Raw genomic sequence first — 21,326 nt, forward strand, 5'->3', positions numbered from 1 at the left:
TCATAACTTCATTATTTCAACTTTGATGTATTCAACTTATATGAATTAAGACTTTTCCTTGAAATTATGAACTGTACAAAAATAACCCCTGGTTTCACAGACAAGGTTTAAGCTAGTCCCAGACTAAAATGCATGTTTGAGCTGTTTTAACTGAAAGCAACTTGCACTGACATATCTTAAAATATGTCAGTGCTTTTCTAAGGCACGTTTATACAAGCTACTTAAATGTCCTAATTGAACTATGGCATAATCCTGGCTTAATCTAAAGTTAAACCCTGTCTGTGAAACCGGGCCTACAAATCTGAAAAGTCTTGTTGCTTCATGCATCCAGAAGACAGCTAGTTTAGTCGCTAAGGTGACCGAGCGAGCGTGTGATTAGCTCATCCACATGTCAATCATTGTTTAGCCCCGCCCCCAGCTGACTCCCGACGAGTGACGAAAGCACGAGCGCAGGTGCATAGGCTGGGAACTGCATCCAAACCACACCAAATAAACCTCCTCTTACGGTAAGCTGGGCTTTCTCTACCAACACCATGACGCTTAATCTTGCTTTTATTTCGAAATGATCCAAGAAGTCGCATAGAAACGTTAGGAAATCAGTGGTTTTCATTTAAAAACGACGTAACCTACATTTGACATCGCTAAGTGGGGTGGCTCATAAACAGCCTCTGCTGTATAATAATCCATCGCTGCATGCTAAAACGTTTCAACTGGCTTTTGACACTCAGCACACTGTCGCTCGCTAGCAGTTATGATGGATGCCATCTGTTTGTTTGTTTGATCGATGCGGTGTTAGTCACTCACTGACCCGAATGAAAATGGAAATCAGTCCGTGTGTTAAGCGGATATATGCTAACCAGAGCTCTATGGACTTAACCATTATCAGCCACACAGCAGCCAGCAGACTCGCTCACACAGGCTGCCGTTTATTGTGAACGTAGCAGCACTTCTCAAACGCAACGGTTTCCTGCTCCTATCTTGTACGCCAAGCCTGAACCATATGTTTGAATTTAGCCTTGATGTGTCTGCTCAGGTGGCCTGATTAATTACAGACTGAATAAACCTGAAATGAACATTCAGAGGTTGGTTTTTCCCTATATGGGAAGGAAACCCCTTGGTCTTCCTCTAGAAAATGGAAATATATTTTCATAATCTTCCCCTGACATCGTCGTGTGCTCAGTTCCTGACAGCCAGCTAAGCACAGGGTTTAGCCGGCACAAAACCTTTAAAATCCCTGGCTACACTGACTGCCTAGCTCAATCTAGAAGGATACAGGGATAGTGCCAGTTACACCCTATATTCGCTTTGAATTTGAATTGTGATTCAGCAAACAGACTGAATAGGAAAACATATTTGTTTTCAACACATACACATTGCCAGGAACCGTTTCTGATGCCATTGTGCAGTATTGAATCGTACAGTATATGAATAATCAACTTTGTATTTATGTCAGTTGTCCTATTGCTTCCATGGTAAATATTTGGATAATACACGAGAAGGACTTCAGTTTAGTTTATTGGGAAAGACACAATATCCTGCAGTTATTTGTTTCTACTTTTCAGTTGTTCAAATCAATGTCTTTCTGTGTTCAATAAAATAACCTGCTCTCATAAATTGTGTGGCTTTGTTAATCTGCAATACCATATTGTTTATTATTCAGAGAGAATATGAAATGGGTCAGTCCATCTCAAGTTGTCCAAAAAATAATGCAGTTGAAATAATACAATTTCAAATGTATTTTTTTTGTGTGTTTTTTATTGATTGATTACCTCTATGAATTAGTATTGCAAAACCAACTGTTTTTTATTTATATTACTTTAACCATAGCAACTGTCTAAAATGCTGCATTTTTATTATGTTTATACATCTGTTCATTTATCAATACACATGAGTATTTTTTTTCCCCCCAGATTTCTAATAGCCCTAGTTCCCAGTGAAATCTCAAATTCACATTTATTTAACATTTACATTTATTCATTTAGCAGACGATAAAAATATCATAAAGGACTTATATCTGTGAAAAATTCAGGTTCCTTTCTGGTCCACCACCAGAGACAGTTAACCTAAAAAAAATTCTTAATTGCACTTTTCTTAATTGCACTCATCCCCATAAAAAAAAAAAAAAAAAAAATTAAAAGAAGAATGCACATTATACTTAACAAGGTACCCCTTAAGAAGGATTTAGGACTGAGACTCAAAGGCTGTTTCATGTTGATTTGAATAGAATACTATTATTATGTACGGTATGACAATAAAATAGCGATTTTAAGAATGACCTTCTTTTGTTGTTGCAGATGGCCTCAGCAAATGATGCTCGATATGGACAAAAAGAGTCTACGGATCAGAACTTTGATTACATGTTTAAGATCCTGATCATTGGTAACAGCAGTGTTGGAAAAACCAGTTTCCTGTTCCGCTATGCTGATGACTCCTTCACACCCGCTTTTGTCAGCACTGTCGGCATAGACTTCAAAGTGAAGACCATCTATCGGAATGACAAGAGGATAAAGCTCCAAATATGGGTGAGGAGTTTATCCAAAGCATCCTTTAATTTTAATTTTTCTTTCTGCTTGAGTCTTAAGTTTTGATTTGAGATACATATCATTGATTTTGGTTAAGGGTTGTTTTATTAATAGAAACCACAAGACATTTTCATTCCAACTATTGTATATTTCAGGACACTGCTGGGCAGGAAAGGTACAGGACCATCACCACTGCATACTATCGTGGCGCTATGGGTTTCATTCTTATGTATGACATCACCAATGAGGATTCCTTTAATGCCGTTCAGGACTGGTACGATAGTGCTTGTTTTGTCTGTATTTCATCAAATTTACACATTTGCAAAGATATGACTTAGTTTCTGTCAAAATGCAGCCTGTCCTGAGAGCAGAGCATACACAATATATTTGCATCAACCTGGTGTGATGTGATATGGTTCAAGCCACTAGTAATTTATCCACAGATTCCACACTGAACACAAAATTGCTACACATGACACGATCACAGCGAGTCCAAACATCTGTGATGTTTAAAGTTGGCATGAAATGAAAATTCACCCTGCCTATTTTCTTAATGAATGTTAATAATCTTATTGTGAACGATTCTCCCTTGTGTATATGTTTCTTTTTTCTTTTTCTTTTTTCAATTTGACCTCACCTAATGTTTTTTATCAAAATTTTACAAATCAGTCTTTCGGTGGAACGAAACAACTTCTATCTGGTGACGTACTGTATGGTGGGGTTCTCCAGTCATAGTATTTAGTCCGCTTAAACCCCGTCACTCCACAATCGACTGCAAGCTTGCATTTATCTACCTTTACATCTCAAAATCCAATGAAAAACAATGGATAGAACCATGTCCCTGTCCTACTTTTTTATTTTACTTGAATTAATTATACTTGGATGTACCTCACAATACAGAAGAAAAGATCTGGCGCTACATCCATTTCGTCGGGAATTGAATATGTGGAGCGGGATTTTGGAAAGTAAATTTCACGTCTGTACAGTAGAGGGCGCAGCTCAAACCTTTCAGCTGTTTTGCCATTCTGGATCGCAGAAGAATAGGATGCAAGGAAAAGAAAGTTCAGTTACTTCAGTAATTAATAAAGTGAGATTAAATACATAAAGAATGTTTAATTTAACATATTAATCATTGCAGGTGTTTGTAATATAATAATGAATCTGTTTTTGTACACATTTAGTCTAGAACTACAATAACCATCATGTTCACACAACTCTTCTGCGCCTTACTCATGATTTCTCTCAACATGGGGACAGAAGAGCTGTCAGTCAATAAATGGGAAAACAAAGTAACTTGCATGACTTTTTTGAAAAAGTAACTGATATTTTGTTGTAAATTTGAAAGTAATTTGTTCCGTTACTAATTACTTGAAAAAAGTAATCTGATTACGTAACTTGCGTGCGTTAATGAGTTATAACCGATAATGCATAGAACCAAACAACGATAAAATATCATGGGCTTTTCGTGGTTGCAGCTGGTTAGGATAAGAACTCAGATTTACATGAGAGTTTTTATCACTTATTGCTTTACCACGTCATGACTGGTACACAAGGACACAATGTCAAAAGCACTTAGTTTATGCGCCTTTTTAAATGGAATTTTTCTGTTTTTTTATTATTATTATTATAATTTTTTTTATTGTTATTTATTATTTAATTACAGTAGTAATTAGGTGGTTAAAATACTTTTTCCTAATGACTTCTCATTGTTCTTAGGTCCACCCAGATTAAGACATATTCATGGGACAACGCTCAAGTGCTGCTGGTGGGAAATAAGTGTGACATGGAAGACGAGAGAGTGGTTGCTTCAGAGAGGGGAAGACAGCTGTCCGAACAGTTAGGTGAGTTTTCCTGAGCAGAGTGTTTTTTACACTTTTGCGTCTAACAAGACTTTTTCATATGCAGGATGTTTTCCTATAGCTCTTATTTTAATTTGAGGCTTTTGACTGTCACAGGCTTTGAGTATTTTGAGGCCAGTGCCAAGGACAACATCAACGTGAAGCAGGCATTTGAGCGTCTGGTGGACATAATCTGTGACAGGATGTCAGAGAACGTGGATTCGGCGGATCCCTCCGTCATCGGAAACAAGCAGGGCCCTCAGCTAAATGAGCAGCCGCAACGCTCCAACAAGGACTGTGCTTGCTAAGGGTCGCTTTCAACCTCTCAACCATTCCCCTGCAGACTGAACAATGGACCGCTCTACGAAGGAAGGCTTTGGTAAGAGAAGAGCTGATGGGATGTCACTTCTCTCTGTCCCTTTTGCGAGGTTGCGCATTTGTGTTTTTCTGATTATGTTGGTATCGGTAGCCAATGCTCCTCTCATCTCTTAATAATTTAACTGAATCTTTATAGTACTTTTTGACTATATTTCTGAATAATTAGATGTATATTTTGTGTCAAATGAATTCCAACATGAAATGTTCGAGCATTTTTATGTTTGTTTTGGGTTTCATCAAAGTCAAATTTACACAAATATCCCGAATACATTGCCAAGAGATATTTTATTCTTTTCTAAACCGACCAATATATAGTTGGGACTGTTGTGTGGAAACCATCAGCATAAAGGCTCATCCCAAGATACAAAGTTTGAATGAATCCTACGCTTGAATGTTTCGTAAAGTACTGTTTCGCTCTTTTATTTATTTTTTTAAATTAAAGAGTGAAAACTGAATGAAAACACTCATTTACTCCCTATTACTTTTAAATAACAGCAGATGTATTTTGTAAAACATATTATATAAGTAAAAATGGTATATGTGTAATAATAGATGTAATTAGGAGGAAATAACTATGATGTGCTTAATTGCTTCTTGTTTTTGTAATATGAAGGAATTAATGAGTCTTTTTTCAGTTACATGTTCTGCTTTTACTCCGGTTCCTACACATAGTCTACTCAAACTCCCCATTTTACCATGAAGTAAAAAGTGAGTGTTTGTGTGCATGTTAGTATGTCATCCTAGTGTAGATATTTAGTTTCTACAGGCTGAAAACACAATGATACTTTAATAAGAGAAACTTCATCAAATAATAGCAGCTAATGTGTTTCCGGACAATATTATATTTTGAAAAGACCGGCATCGGAAAAACTACAAATACTGCAAATATATTAATTAGTTACCAGGTTGAATATGCACCAGTTATTGATCATGCGTGTCAGTTAAATCACTAGTTTGTTATTAAATGTTAATTTACTGCTTTATTTATTGCTTATTTATTTAAATGCGTTTTATTGGTGTACGTGTTCTGCGTTAGATCAAGAGGACTACTGCTATTCTTAGAAAACAGGCCTGAAACGCTGAAATGTCTCACTTTTATAAATCAGTTTTAAACACAAAAGAGGATGAATGATTGAAAACCTCATGTGCTGATTTTTCCCTATGCAATTCAGAAGCTTTGTTATACCAAATAGTCACTGGATATGTGGTGTTTATAAGGTGCGTAATTTATACCTTTCGTTTATATCCTGTTTACAGTCCGTCCTAAACAAATAGCAAACCATTGGGATTTACGTGTTTTTTTTTATACAGAGAAGTTTGACACTAGTACGCTTTATAGGGAGAGTAATCACTGTTAAAGTACAAGTCATAAAACTTAGTTTGAAAGGCAGAAGTTTTGGTTTTGATACTCGTTTTGTTGTTGGGCAGTTTGAGTTTTGTTCGTTTGTTTTGTAAATTGTACAATAGTTCTCCCATTCCCACACTATGACACAAGAAAAGAAAACTTCATGGATATACGTCATATAATGCTGTTTTTCACCCTGAGAGTGAATGGGTAGAATAAACCGCTGTATTAGCAACTGATATAAGCAGGACGAGTTTTATTTTGAATGAAATGGCCACTTGCATCTGTTTGAGTTAAATAAAAAGCTATGTTTGAATCCTATTGTGACTTACTGTCATTGGTATTGACCTGTGACCTCCTTTGAGATGTAATTGGGGCTGCTGCTGGACAAATGGATGCCCAAAGGTGCGATGACGTTTTTTTTATAATGATCACTTTGCTTTGTTTATATTGAATGTGTATTATGTTGTATGAAACAACCAAGAGTTTGAGACACACTCTTGTGTCTTCAGATTATTTAATTATTTTTTGATGAATGACAAGTACACAGATGCTAAACGAAGAGAGTCTTGGGAATTGAAATCACCCACGTGCTGAACGTACTGTATAAATCACCTTCTTTCCGAGCCTCGTCACATAATCTAAACATTTTCTCAGAAAGATCAAATAGCCATTGAGATCCGCACAGATTCATGGATGAACGTTGCAGTGAACTTACAACTGGAGGCCTACAGAAACCTGTTACAACAAACGCTCTGCATTATATTACAACTTGTACAATATGGCTGCGTTCGGCTCTTGTTTTCAGATGTTCATGGATAATACCGCTGATGTCTATGGCATTTGTGATGGACAGATATCATCCACCGCGGATCTTTTGCAGTGTAACAGGAGTTTTTTGGAAGTTTCTTGGGGACAGCACGATTCTTTAATCTGTATGGACGGGTGTTCTTCTGTCGTGGAGGACGGTTATACACACTCGACTCCAACGGAAGAGCTTTACACCACACAGAAGGGACAGATACGAGGAGAGAGGCTCATGTTCGACGGCTCAAACGCAGATAGACCAGAGATCAATCTGAACACGAACATGTCGAGGTTCACCTGCCAGTGGCTGGAGCGACAGTGCTGTGAGAAAACCTACAGCACAATGAAGGAGCTCATCTCTCATCTGATCGCGGAGCATGTGTCAGCGCAGTCCAGTTACATATGTTTATGGGAAGATTGTTCCCGTCAAAGGAATCCATTCAAGGCCAAGTACAAACTGATCAATCACCTGAGAGTCCACACGGGTGAAAAGCCCTTTCAGTGCTCCTTCGGATGTGGGAGAGAGTTTGCACGGGCAGAAAACCTGAAAATTCATGAAAGGACACATACAGGTGACGCTTTATTTGTTATTGCCATATTTTCGTTGATGTTACATGAAAGGATTTAAATTTTCATGATATCATTTAATTTTTCAAATCTTTTGTTCCAGGTGAAAAACCTTTCAGATGCCCTTTTGAGGCTTGCGAAAGGCGTTTTGCAAACAGCAGTGATAAACAAAAGCACATACGTGTCCACTCACCTCACAAACAATACATTTGCATGTACTGCAGTAAATCATACTCTCATGCCAGCTCCCTCAGAAAACACACAAAGGTAAATTAGAACTTATAAGTTTATATAAGTGGTTTTACACAACCTATTTTTCTATCCAAATTGTGCTGACAGAAAATATAAAATGTACTTTGATTCTATAACGGTATGATATATTATTTTAATAAGTTAGAAATACTCTCACTTTAACTTTCTCTTTGCATTTCTATCTTTTCTATCTCTTTTTCATCACTGCAGGTCCATCTGCCAGTCATGGAATCCACTCAGAACTACAGCTATGTGACCAGCTATAGAGATCCAGCCTTTTTCAAATAATATTTAAGGTGTGCTCTAGTACAAAAAAGTACTTTTTTTTAAATATATATATATATCCATTTTTCCCCCAAAAAATAAGTGATAACGTGAAAATGGCGTTCCACACCTGATGAATAATTATATATTATAATAATTATATTATTTAATAATGTACACAGAGAAAAACGATTACTGTAATTTGATTATGCAGCAATGAAATTGAGCAAATCTGGTAGCTGTGGCTGAAAAAACACCCTGTAAATTTTACAACTTAAAACTAATTTGGGGGGGAAAAACATTTTAAATTTATTTAAATGTAAATCCAACAGCTCTTGTCTGCTGAATTAGTAAGTCTATGGTGCTACTAAAATCTATTTTGTACTTTTAACCTATACTGACATCCACCATAATAACACTGGTGGTAAAGAGGAAGGCACATGAAGAATCACAGGTAGCTGAGGTAAATATTACATTTATAGAAGACTAATATATGCACACAGTGTCATGCTCACAAATACTAAACACCATCATGGTAACGCAAATGACACTAAAATAATACAATAAACATTAATTTAACAAAAGATCTAACCTAACTGATACTGAAACATAATTATAAACACAATTATTTAAATGAACATCAAATGTGAGCTGTCACACGGTGAATTCTGGGAATGTCAGTTTACAGCTTTTTTCATTGTAAATTATTAGATCATTTGTTCTTTTTTACTTCCAAAAATGGAACATTTAACATTATTTTACTGTAAAATTACATGAAATGTTAGATCAGTTTTTCCCTGTGTATTGTAAGTGAAATAACATATTAAAGCATCATCTTTGACAACAGTTTGCATATTAGAATCTTATAAGTTGCACGTCACAGTTACAGCATGTGATAAATGTCATGAACTAAATGTGTGACCCGTCAGTGCTAAAACTCTAAACACAAGTGTCGAACATGTTTTAATGGTGAATCACCGCAACTTTGTTGTTGTCTTGTAAAGTGATCATGTTCTCTTCAAGTGTAATAAAACATGAAAAGGCACAATTCAGTTTCATTCAGAACATTTTTGATTAGGCACACAATTAAGAGCATTATAAATGACACAGTTAATAGCAAAAGGTTCATTGGATTGTTAATGTGCTGCTCACAACATTACTGAGGGTGATTCTGGAAAAGACGACGTGTTCTGTTCACCTAGACAGAATAAATCACCCGTAATTGTGTTGATTAGACCAAGCTAACCATCACAGCTAATCTCTCTGTGGATAAAAGCCTCTAATACATTAGTATCAGGCTACATTTAATTTAAACTGAACTTACATTTCAATTCCTGTGTGGTAGAATAATTATGTTTGAGATTGTGATTAGGTCCATAAGGTCCAGTAGTCTATGATTCTTAACTATTCGGTGTAACTGCTCACATGTAGTTAACATGCTGTATGAATGTGTATTATCAGTTCAAAAAGTACATATTAAGTGCAGTTGCTACATCCATCCATTCTCCAAACCGCTTTATCCTCTGCAGGGTCGCGGGACTATAACATGATAAAAAAAATATATATTTTTGAAAGTGATCCCCAGCGATTCTCATTTGAAAGGTTCTCCCACTGGACCGAATAGTTAAAGCTGCACCTGTCATTTCGATGTGCAGCTGTCAGAAATACCTGCATGCATTTCTCATTTCCAGCAGTATGACGGGCCTTCAGATGCTCTAATAATGTTCATATGCCATTTGCATACTTCATTGATTGGTGTTTTTCCCTTGAGTGTTTCCTGAGCACTATAGCTCTTAAAATCGCACTCTACATCATCAGTGCAGATGTTAATGTGTTTACTATATGGTTACTGTTAAGAAAAGTTTGTTAGAATTAAAAGTTTGTTCGAAACTTGTCTTGTCTTGACTTGTAAAACTGTTGACATACAGAGAGCCACATGGTGGCAGAAGTGAGACAGTTCTTGCTATGACAGGAAGGATCGAACATTATTTCAAACCTGGCTGAAATAGAGATGATCTCGGATGTAAAACTTGCACTACTGAGCTTATATATGACTGTTACATGTCAAAACAGGCATTTTACCTTTTTTTTATCCTAATATTATAATGAGACAAAGGACTGATCATGACCATTGATCATGTGTAGTGTAATTTTATTTATTTATTTGCAAAATCAGAATATTAGTTATCAGTAATTCTCAACTCAACTCAGCTCAATTCTACTTTATTTATAGAGCACTTTCAAAGCGCTGGACAGAAAAAGATACTTCTCACTGTATTATAAATAATATGAGAGTTTTGATAAAACCACTGTGATTTTACCAAGTGCAATATGTTCCTGGGTCAACATATTTTTGTTGATTCTGGAGCAACATTCCGGTCTGAAAATTTAGTCCAAACCCCATCTCTAAACCTAACCCTACCCATAACGTAACCCCAAAATCAAAGGGAAATGATTGGTGAGTAACACTGATGTAGAAGCACCTAACCCTGGTTTGTAAGCCTGAACTTGACATAAACTGTAAACCTGTCCCTCAAATATGATTGGTTGATTGGAATGTTGTTCCAGGATCAACATGTTGCACTTGGTGAAATCACCTATAGGCTAGACAGTATACACTGTAAAAAGTATGCCATGACGGCATATGTTTTTAACATTAACTCAAAATAAGTTAGGCAATTTTCAACTTTAAGTTATACAAGATGCAACTCATTTTTTTAAAGCCAGTTTAATATAATTCAAGTTGAAATTACTTATACAGCCAAGGTGATTGTACTTAAAAATGTAATGCAACTGTTTGGTGAAAAAACAAAACAAAAAAAGTCAGTGTGGCATAACCAAAATTAAGGAAGTCATTATTTCGCCATGTGACAAGAAAACTATAAAACATTAAAATAACACCTCTTTAGACCCACATGACTGTATATCAATGTCATAAAAAATGAAAGTCTTTGAATTTTATGAAAAGGCACTTTTTTATTAAAGGAGAACTCCGGTCAATTTTAACATTGAGCTCATTTTTTTGTACATTTGGAGTGCTGTCAATACAGAGAACAACGACAAAAAACGGTGTTGCCTACACCGAGTTATTCTATTTTTAAAATTTGCACCCTGTTGACTTCAATAGGGCAAGTAGTAAGCCTGCTTTTTAGCCTCTTAACATCCTTTAAGTGTCATTACAAGTGCACAGAAAATGTGAGAGATTTCTTCCGAGTGAACACGGGTGGATCTGACTGCAGTAGATGTTAGAGATATTAATAAAAACGAAGTTAATTCAGCCAGCGCTCATACCTTTGTTTACATCCTGTTTTCGGTGGAAGGCCATAGTAATCGATTGTCGAGTTCACGCGCGTGATCATTGGTAACTAAACCTATGCGCGTGAACTCGACAATCGATTACTATGGCCTTCCACCGAAAACAGGATGTAAACAAAGGTATGAGCGCTGGCTGAATTAACTTCGTTTTTATTAATATCTCTAACATCTACTGCAGTCAGATCCACCCGTGTTCACTCGGAAGCAATCACTCACATTTTCTGTGCACTTGTAATGACACTTAAAGGATGTTAAGAGGCTAAAAAGCAGGCTTACTACTTGCCCTATTGAAGTCAACAGGGTGCAAATTTTAAAAATAGAATAACTCGGTGTAGGCAACACCGATTTTTGTCGTTGTTCTCTGTATTGACAGAACTCCAAATGTACAAAAAAATGAGCTCAATGTTAAAATTGACCGGAGTTCTCCTTTAAGGTCAAACAGAGTAACCAAATTAATTAATTCTTGACTTGATATATATATATATATATATATATATATATATATATATATATATATATATATATATATATATATATATTAATTACTTTTAATCTTGATGGTTAGACCAGTCGTTAAATCTAATTGTTTTTTTTTTTTAACATGGTAAAATTTGAATTCAATTTCAAACAATTACATCCATATGTCATGTTTGCCTCATTGAGGTTAGCCTTTGGAAAAGCAACCCACATAATATAACATTGTAACAGTGTACATTGATGTAGTCTCCAGTCAAAGGTGCTTCTGTGTGGTGACAAACCTGACAGCTGTGATAACGATCAAAAGACATAAGTAACCAGTGGAGAAGTAATTGAAAGTCTGTTTGAAGCCTCAGGCAGGCCCTCTTCTCCATACGGTTTAGACATCCATTAGTGAGCTTGATTTGGTTACAGTAACAGCAGGGCATGCAGGGCTGCTGCACTTTCCTGATGGTGACCGATGAGTGTACGTGATAAAGAGCACTGGCAGGTGGAGGCTTCTCTGCTGAATGTAAATCATGACGTCAGATGAACATCATATTGTTTGTAGTACCGTACGTTATGGCTTGCTTGAAGTAAAAGCCAGCTGTTCTACAGTAGGTATTATAAACCTGACTTGACGACAAAAACAATACTACTCTTCTATCATGATCACGTAATAAATTACAGTATGACTTCTAGTGGCTGCTTCTGTTTTACAGCTGAACTGGACTAGAGGGAAAATAAATAAACATTCTGTTTGTCTTGTCGAGTCAAACACTGGTCAGCTTGTTGTGCTCTCAATCCCCTAAACAGTTATGTGTGGGCGACTCCTGCGGGCTTTGAGGCTTTTTTAATTTCCTCATATTTGTGGTAATTCATAATGACAATACAGACTGAGAAAATAAAACCATGTACTTGTTCTAAAATAAACCTTCCTGGTGATTCCATTCTTTGAATTTTCACATAGATTAGTCAGAGTTACTAGTTGGAGATCGTTTGAACAAGAAACCGCTAACCATATAATTTAATTACAAAAACTTTAATTACAATTTTTTTTGTAATGGGATGATGATAGGAATAAATTCAGAATGACTGGAAAGTGGTAAAAATAAACATGAAAGGATAATGTTACAAAGAATAATTAAAACAAATCATAACTGGGGTAAATCCAGCTCAGTCCATCTCATCTGCTTTTCAGGATGTTCTTTGAAGTCTGTAGGCTATATGTTCAGTCAGCGCAGCCTCCTCATTCCACATAACTAGTGTAGATGAATTTCAAATGAAAATTTAGTATGTTAAAGTTGGCATAAAACAGAAGATGCAATCGTCTTTTCTTCCCTATTGTGATGTATTTCTGAGTGAAACGGCTTCTCAAACAAGAAAAAAATGTAGGATGTGACTTGATTTTGTCCATCAGAAACCGACTGTATGGTTGTGCTTTGCTGTGATGTCATGTGAGTGACAGGTTGTCCCGCCCTCATGCCAATAAACAACACCAGAAAAGAGATGTCACTGCAAGAGTGAGGGGAAGTTATTTTGATTACGAGGACATGAAGTAAATTAAATGAATGATGTTGTGCATGGATAAACAATTTTTTAACAAATGCTGCAATATTCCATAAAAAAACAAGAATTGTCCATTATGATTTCATGGTGACTTTAACATAATTACAATAGGACAATAACAACGATGCCCTAATGTTAGTAACAATAACGTGTAGTCTGCTCCAGAGAGACTGAAACTTGATTAACTTCCCCAGAGAGGAGCATCTTTTTAATATATGTATTTTTTTTATTTTTTTTTGCAAGACGCCAAAGAGATAAATACACAGAAATGGAAACTTTTGCTTAAAGGGATAGTTCACACAAAAATGAAAATTTAGTCATTTACTCACCCTCATGTTGTTCCAAACCTGTATGAGTTTCTTTCTTCTGTTGAACTCAAAAGAAGATATTCTGAAGAATGTTGAGTTCATGCAGGGCCCCATTGACTTCCATAGTATTTTTTTCCCTACATGGTATTCAATGGCCATCAACTGTTTCATTACCAACATTCTTTAAAATATAATATTTTGTGTTCAGTCAGTAAGTAATAGCAGAATTAAAATTTTTGGGTGAACTATCCATTTAAGTCTTCTACTTCTCCTCCCAACAAGATACTTTTACTCAAACATGCATCTTCTATTTTTAGAATTTTTATTATATCTTGTGTAATGAAAAAATAAAAAAAAACATACTTGTGTATATGCTTAATGTATTTTTTTTTTTTTTATCTAATCTTTTATTTTATGTGGAATTGTTGGGGAAAAACTAATTGAAACAATGATCATTCACAAGGTCCCCTGAGCAACTTTTCAGCAATAATTTTTTTTCTCTGGGCAGTTAAAAGCCTGAGAAGGGCGAGTGATGTGTTTACAAGTATCGTCATGACTCAGCTTATATATTTGGCATTTTTTGTGTGTGTAATATTCTCTCATGACTTTACTGAGGAATAGGGTGATTGGCGGGGATATTCTGGGCAGTGAGGCTCTGCTCTTCATCAGGATCCCTCAGTTGGCGTTGACAGAAGATCCACAAGGCATATCAAAGGCTGCAGACTGCTTGAGGGGAATGCATGTGAGCAGTAGCCAAAACAATAGGCCTAAGTAGATAATGCAGTGCTTGCCAAGTCTGCATTAGACTTTATATTGTGTACCTCCATGAGAACCACTATGTCCTTGCTCCACAGTGGCAGTCTTTAAGTGGGACATAGCCTACTATGAGTCGGAAATGGTACATTATTGTCATCCAGGATGTTTTTCTCATGTATGTGACTCACATCAGCAGTGGCAGCAGAGGGCAAAGGTTAGGACTCCAAGACTGACTCATGTTGTTATGTCAAGGACATGTATGACAAATTAACATCCCGGCATTGAGATAAACAACGGCAAAATTTTTATATATTGGTTATTGTAAATAGTCTGAAAAATAATAATAAAAAAGCTAAATGTTCTCGTTTGCCTCTAGACTAGAGATTGGTTAGACTTTTACTTCTTTTCATACAGTATAGGCCTACTGCCTCACAGTAGTTTAAGTTGAGAAGAAAAAATCCAACACCTACATTCTATTTAAAATATTCCATATTTGTTTATTAGCACCGTCAGGAGGACAAATGTGTTTTTGGGAGACAACATGAAAATCTTAAATATCTATGCAAACAAACTTTAAGTCCCTGAGGGTTTGTTGGTGTGTTTGGTTTTTGCTTCGCCACGGGATGGCCATGTTGATTTAGGTGTGGACGAACTGTGGCACTCTCCAGGGTAAAGCTGCATGGGAATCAGAGCTGTGAGTTTTAGACTATTATATATCATTTAAAAAATCTCAAAACCACAGTGTTTTCATCTGAGATTGCATTTAATTAGTCGGAAGGTTATACGTATTGATGTTAAAAAAGATTGTTTAGCATTATTACGCGGCTCTTTGCACTACTTGATTCTGATTGGTCAATCACGGCATCTAGTTGTCTCGTCATCCATATAGTTAGACGCTTATCTCCCCAGAAACAGAATGACTGTAATATAGGCCTACTGAAGTTTTCCGAATTTAATTGTGTGTGCACTAGACTAGGCTATATTCTAGTTAGACACAACTTTCTGTTTTGTACATTGTAACAAACAATTTTTCCTTAAATATACAAGTAAGATTGAATATTTCATGCCCACCTATTTATTCATTTGGTGAGTAGTTGTTTAGTCAGCAAGATAAATGTATCGGATAAAACATTATCCCTTGTTTTATGATATAAAGACTACATTTACAATAGATCCAATATTTAATATCAGCATAATTCTGATTACTATATCAACAGAATTCTGATTACTAATAGAGATGTGCTCTTTAACATTTACCCAAACAAACAGGAGGAATAAATAGGTGGCAGGGGAACTGCAGACATCAGCATTCACATTGCTCCCTGAAGGCAACATTAACTTTTGAGCACATGAGTGTATTGAATTAGCCTTCTACTGATGCAGCAACAAGTAATCCACTTACCATGAGACTTATGCACCGCACTCTCTGTCTCTGGGCAGTCCTTTTGTGTCACTGTTAAACTGACCATATTTATTGTCACTTTTTTTCTTTCTTTTTTTTCAGAAACAAATTAACAAAATTCTATTATGTTCTCAATTATTTACTGTCTGCCATTTAGAGCCACCTCTAGTTACATCTAGTATTGTTATTTTTTGTCCAAACATTAGAGAGAAAGTCTCCCAAATGTTAAGTTTCCATTCTACAGCATTTCTGGTACAAAATAGCTGCATCATAACAGATTAGCATGATGTTTCTCATTACGTTGAGAAATCATAAAGCAACTCTCTCACAATTGAATTGCTTTTAGCCATGACATCACTAAGTTGTGTTTGTGCGCAAATGTTCAAGGGAAGAGATGAAAGGCCTGCAGCTGAATAGTGAAAACACCAATGATGAAGCCGTTTGAATTGCCCTTGGGAGTTCATAGTAAAATAGGCACCAGAGGCCAGAGTCCCCAGAGGCCTCAAAAAATGAGGGAAAGATTAATAGCAGACAGTCACTAAAAAAAAGTACGTAGTTTTAAACTCGTACTTAAAGGAAACTATTTGAAAAATGTCCATGGCTTCATGTGCTTTGGAAAATTTAGTGTGTTATAATGTGAAAAGCGCTATTCAAAAACATTGCAATTATATTTTATTCAGTACCTTATTTGAGTCTGTCTGCAACATGTAATATCACTGAATCACTCTTTTCCTGCTTGGCCTCTTTCACGATAGACATCAACATAATGTCCAAGTTGTTTTCCTCATGCTTTATGAAAGTGGCTGAATGCAATATTATTCAGCTATTGACTGTGAGCTTGCTTTAGTATTCACAGAAGGCCATTTATATATTAAGCTGTTCATTTCACAGGTTTAATACCTCGCCCTGATAAAATGCATTAATATAGAGCCGTCAGGATGAATTATGTAAATGCCCATGCTGTCGCTCTATACCAGTTTGTACCTTTTTTGTTATGTGCTTAAAGCTTGGATAATAATTTAATGTGTCATATGCTAATGTTGAGGCTTTTTGCCAAACAATCCATTGAAGAAATTTTGTTTACGAGTGTGTGGAAAGAGAACAGAACATTTCATGTTTAAGAGAAAAAGGTGTCCAAACAAATCATGGGAAAATCTGTCTCTGCCCTCAAGGGTCTCTCTCTGTCTCTCTCTCACCCCCACTTTTTGCTTCTATGACCATGGACGTATCCGGCCCCCACAGTGACGCCCCCGCTGTGGGTCCCTGGTGTAGTTGTAGGACTATGGGAGAGGTATAAGAGGGGCGTAGAGGAAATGCACCGGGCACTCTGTCATGACCGAGAGTCAGGACGGATCTCTTAAAGCCAAACGCTAAATTTTGGAACTGATGGAGCCGCTTGGATGTCACGTTCACTAAAGGTAAAAAATTGCAGTTTTTTGCTGTCTTTATCTACTTTTTTATGTTATTATATTTCTAATTATTACCTTCAATCACAATATTTAATCAGAACCCAAATAGATGAGTAAGCTTGTGAGGTAACAAAGAACATGCATTTCAGATTATGTTTTACACATAATCTCAGATAACACACAGTAAATGTTTCATAGCATTTTGTTTAACTATAAAGCAGTATCTAATGTGTGTGTGTGTGTGTGTGTGTGTGTGTGCTCTGTTGTCTGTCTGGTCATATACAGTGCCTTTCCAACTACAAACCCACCATTGATGTCAATGACAGTGTTTCATGTGTTCAGCTCAGCACATTAAAATTCTCTGTCAATGTAAGTATAGTACAATTTCAGTGGACTTTCAGTGTTATTGTTACTCCGTCACAGTTTGAATGCATAAACTTTCCTCCACTCATTTTGTTAACAGGGCTGATCATATCCATCATTGTAGGGAGGACAAAGATTTTCTTAGACAACCAAAACACAAAAAATTAAACAAAAACAAAAACAAAGATCTCTTATCAGTATAATTAATTACAGTATTCTATTAGCCATAACTTCCTGAGCAATAGCGGATGTCTGATAAGCATATTAAAATAGATTGAGTGATATTCAAAAGACATGAACCTTGGAATGCAATGTCTTCTGTTATTGGTTGTTGACTCCCTTGGGAGCACGCCTGCATCTGCTTACATAATATGTGGCTTGTCTTATTACGAAACCAGTGAATATGTGGCTTGTCTTATTACGAAACCAGTGAAGAAACAGCTTGAGCAGATCAATTTTAAATGCTAATCCTGAATAAATGCAGAATTAGAATTCAGTTATATTGGCAGAGTAAGTTACTTTTAACAAGAATTTGCCTTGATGGGTTATTCCAGAAAAAAAGGTTTTCTTTAAACCAGTTATTCATGATACAATTATTCATGATACATTGCATACAGCATATAATATAGACATACCGTATTCAATATATCAATATACTGTATATGAAGCCATTTTGAATGTCTAAGCATGCTTGCTGGAAGAAGAGATAAAATCTGAAAAAAAAAAAATGTTGCTCTTCCCTTTGTGATGGTGAGAATCTAGCGCTCGTAAGAGAAAACCAGCTAGAAACACATACTTGACCTTTCGGAGAGGTCAGAAGTTTCCCCAAAAGAAGCAGCCTGATGCCTTCCCATTATTTGTGGGAGCAGCTTTGAGAGGGTGACCAGACTTAACTCTATCTATCTATCTATCTATCTATCTATCTATCTATCTATCTATCTATCTATCTATCTATCTATCTATCTATCTATCTATCTGACATTAAATAATAGCCTAGTTCAAAAAATCGAATTAAGTTTTTGAACATTTAGACAAAATCTAAATAACAATCTAGAACAGAAAAAAGAAATGTTTGCATGTGTTTGATTTTGAATATCATATTTCATACATCAGGATTTATGGCTCATAGAGTATAATATAGGAGAATATGGAGCTCATATGGAGGAGGAAAAAACACCTCACTTTTACTCAGGGGCCTGTATTAAATAATATTAGCAGAGAGACATCTGGTGTTTGTTGTAAGTATGGCACCTTCCAAATGGATAAAAAAAAAAAAAAACCTGTTGAGAAAATGCATGGAACATTTTTGCCATATTAACCATCTTTATCCACTCTGTTCTTACAGGGCTCCTTTAGTGACGCAACTCTTTAGGCTGTGAAAATAAGTCTACAAAATGGACAACATTACTGCCAACCGTAATTTGGGACTCAATCTCGCGTGTAACATGACCGGGAACCACAAATTCATCTTCACGTTCATCCCCATAGTCTACAGCTGCAACTTTATTATCGGAATTGTAGGCAACAGCCTGGTAGTCGCTGTCATCTATTTCTGTTTGAAACTGAAGACTGTTGCCAACATATTTGTTTTGAACTTAGCCGTGTCAGACTTGACTTTCCTCCTAACCCTGCCCATTTGGGCCATATACACCGCGACAGGCTACAAGTGGCTTTTTGGAAGCTTCCTATGTAAAGCCATTGCTGGTATGGTTCTCTTTAATCTATATACTAGTATTTTTTTCCTCACCGCTCTCAGCATTGACCGGTATCTGGCGATCGTTCATCCCGTCCGGTCCCGGCGGTGCCGTACGGTGGTCTACGCCCGTGTGACGTGCATCTTAGTTTGGGTAGTTGCTTTTCTTTTAAGCCTACCCACAGCCCTTATCCGTAAAACCCACTTAATCCAGGATATCAATGTCACTGTATGTGGCATCCTAGACAAAGATCTTCACAATGTGCTGGCAACTCTCAGTCTGATGAAGAGTGTTCTTGGGTTCCTTCTGCCTATCACCATCATCCTCACGTGCTACTGCCTGATCGGTCGGGCTCTGCTCAAAGCACGGGACATTCAGAGGAATTCGAGATCGAACGGGGACGAGGTCTTGACCATGCTGGCCGCCGCTGTGCTGTCGTTTTTCCTTTGCTGGGCACCGCATCAGATCTTCAACTTCATGGACATGCTTCTTCTGCTGAAAGTGATCACCAACTGCGATGTCACTGAGATCATTGACACCGGAATGCCGTTCACCATTTGCATTGCCTTTTTCAACAGCTGTATGAACCCAATCCTGTACGGTTTTGTTGGGAAGAACTTTCGCAAGAACTTGCTGAAGCTGTTGAGGTGTTCCTCGACTTCTGTGGCCTCTCACCCCACCCTCAGTTCCAAGATGAGCTCTCTCTCGTATCGAACCACGGAGTCTTTCCACCTCTCCGTCATTAAAAGCTCCTCGCTACCTAAAGCCACATGAGAAAACCAGGGAAACAAGAAGGGAATGAATCTCCAATGAATCATCCTTTTAAACTCATCGATTCAATTCAGAAGATAACTCTTGTTTATTGTGTTCTGCCACTTCATACTGGAATGGGATCAAAATATAGTGATTAATCTTTCTGTCTTTTAGGATATAGTGTGTAAGTTCAGTGTAAATACACTGCAAACTGCCATTACTGACAACAACAACATTTTGACAAAGCAATTTTATGACCAACTTTTCACCTTGCCTGCCAAAGGGACCAAAACATGCTGAATCTATATATTTTCCCCCCATCAATCAAAGCTGAAAAAGTGTATTTTAAATACCTTTATGTTTCACCAATGTGATGAAATCATACACTCTGTTACCCTGGTTCCTGCGTCTCATAGATCTATTGATCAGTTCAGGGGTTTTCAAAGTTTTTTATGATCCTTCATAATTCATGTACAGTAGACCCATGTATAATGATAATTCATCTATTTAGAATTTACACATAAATAAAAATAAAAATATGTATAAAATCTGGACACTTTACTGTCTATTAACAGTACGTTTACGTTTCTATTAACTTTTCTACCCACAAGTATTTTATTCTGTAACACCAATAGTTTCTAATTTATTAATTCTCTATGAATCTATTCATTAGACTATGACATTAGACCAGTGTTTAGAAAAGAAAATGAAACCACAATAATGCCAAATTCTGTAATTTGATTTATTTATATGATTTTATTTATATTTTTTGCACTACTTTTCTAGTCTACACTTTTCCACAGTATCCCCTTATCACTCCCTTGTGGCCCCCTGGGGGTCTCTGAAAACCTCTGGATTAGACTGTGGGGTCCAACATGGTATAGTAATTTTCACATCTGCTGTGCTATCATGGTTACCATCACTGTCTTGATATAAATGATCATCTATGATAAAAGTTTTATTTTTCTTCCACCATAATGTAGCTACTCCAAAAAAAGCTCAAATGGTTTGTAAAATTGTTTATTCTTTTGATAAATGGCATTTTGCAATATTTTATTCTATTAAATGTACTTGAGTCTGACAATGTATAGGTTAAGTGGTTCAAAAATAAATATATGAAAGTATCCTCAATTTAATGACTAATTCAAGGCTTTGTAATCATTAGATGGCTTCAAATTATTTTATTTTTTAATGTTTGTGAAGTAAATTTGACGATACTGCTGAGACAAAAAAGAGCTGCATTTGAACATGAACTAAAACCTTTATCACTTTAAATTACAATTAAATTAAAAATGTGAGTTTTGAAGTGTATTTAACAGAAATGTTAA

The 21,326-nt window shown here is 36.3% G+C and overlaps 3 protein-coding genes across 7 annotated transcripts; all 3 read left to right on the top strand.

Annotated features, from left to right (window-relative positions):
- The first annotated feature begins 371 nt into the window (after positions 1 to 371).
- On the top strand, positions 372 to 6,403 carry rab3aa (RAB3A, member RAS oncogene family, a). Its single transcript, XM_079877068.1, has 5 exons — positions 372 to 506; positions 2,295 to 2,522; positions 2,678 to 2,796; positions 4,239 to 4,363; positions 4,478 to 6,403. Exons 2-5 carry the CDS (start codon positions 2,295 to 2,297, stop codon positions 4,666 to 4,668), a joined length of 663 nt encoding a protein of 220 aa, XP_079733194.1. The 5' UTR covers positions 372 to 506; the 3' UTR covers positions 4,669 to 6,403.
- A 742-nt stretch (positions 6,404 to 7,145) lies between these two features.
- On the top strand, positions 7,146 to 8,009 carry LOC307162100 (uncharacterized protein). Its single transcript, XM_079877170.1, has 3 exons — positions 7,146 to 7,462; positions 7,561 to 7,724; positions 7,920 to 8,009. Exons 1-3 carry the CDS (start codon positions 7,174 to 7,176, stop codon positions 7,995 to 7,997), a joined length of 531 nt encoding a protein of 176 aa, XP_079733296.1. The 5' UTR covers positions 7,146 to 7,173; the 3' UTR covers positions 7,998 to 8,009.
- A 9,012-nt stretch (positions 8,010 to 17,021) lies between these two features.
- Positions 17,022 to 21,138, top strand: agtr1 (angiotensin II receptor type 1). 5 transcript variants are annotated; one of them, XM_079875641.1, is made up of 4 exons: positions 17,022 to 17,197; positions 17,474 to 17,557; positions 18,314 to 18,430; positions 18,897 to 21,121. In XM_079875641.1, exon 4 carries the CDS (start codon positions 18,946 to 18,948, stop codon positions 20,017 to 20,019), a length of 1,074 nt encoding a protein of 357 aa, XP_079731767.1. In that variant the 5' UTR covers positions 17,022 to 17,197; positions 17,474 to 17,557; positions 18,314 to 18,430; positions 18,897 to 18,945; the 3' UTR covers positions 20,020 to 21,121. The 5 variants fall into 5 exon arrangements, 4 of the variants coding, with proteins under 4 accessions (XP_079731767.1, XP_079731766.1, XP_079731769.1 ...); XM_079875640.1 differs by lacking the exon at positions 18,314 to 18,430 and having other exon boundaries at positions 18,897 to 21,138; XR_013821679.1 differs by lacking the exons at positions 18,314 to 18,430; positions 18,897 to 21,121 and adding an exon at positions 17,652 to 17,916 and having other exon boundaries at positions 17,038 to 17,197.
- Positions 21,139 to 21,326: the final 188 nt, after the last annotated feature.

Source organism: Squalius cephalus (genome assembly GCF_949319135.1).
Source record: "Squalius cephalus genome assembly, chromosome: 7".
Taxonomy (NCBI): Eukaryota; Metazoa; Chordata; class Actinopteri; order Cypriniformes; family Leuciscidae; genus Squalius; species Squalius cephalus.

Excerpts from the sequence above, each read along its gene's own strand:
- rab3aa (XM_079877068.1), top strand. The coding sequence starts at position 2,295 with ATGGCCTCAGCAAATGATGCTCGATATGGACAAAAAGAGTCTACGGAT. Across the intron at positions 2,523-2,677 it reads GGATAAAGCTCCAAATATGG|GACACTGCTGGGCAGGAAAG; the intron begins GTGAGGAGTTTA and ends TGTATATTTCAG. Across the intron at positions 4,364-4,477 it reads ACAGCTGTCCGAACAGTTAG|GCTTTGAGTATTTTGAGGCC; the intron begins GTGAGTTTTCCT and ends TGACTGTCACAG.
- LOC307162100 (XM_079877170.1), top strand. The coding sequence starts at position 7,174 with ATGTCGAGGTTCACCTGCCAGTGGCTGGAGCGACAGTGCTGTGAGAAA. Across the intron at positions 7,463-7,560 it reads TCATGAAAGGACACATACAG|GTGAAAAACCTTTCAGATGC; the intron begins GTGACGCTTTAT and ends CTTTTGTTCCAG. Across the intron at positions 7,725-7,919 it reads CCCTCAGAAAACACACAAAG|GTCCATCTGCCAGTCATGGA; the intron begins GTAAATTAGAAC and ends TCATCACTGCAG.
- agtr1 (XM_079875640.1), top strand. The coding sequence starts at position 18,946 with ATGGACAACATTACTGCCAACCGTAATTTGGGACTCAATCTCGCGTGT.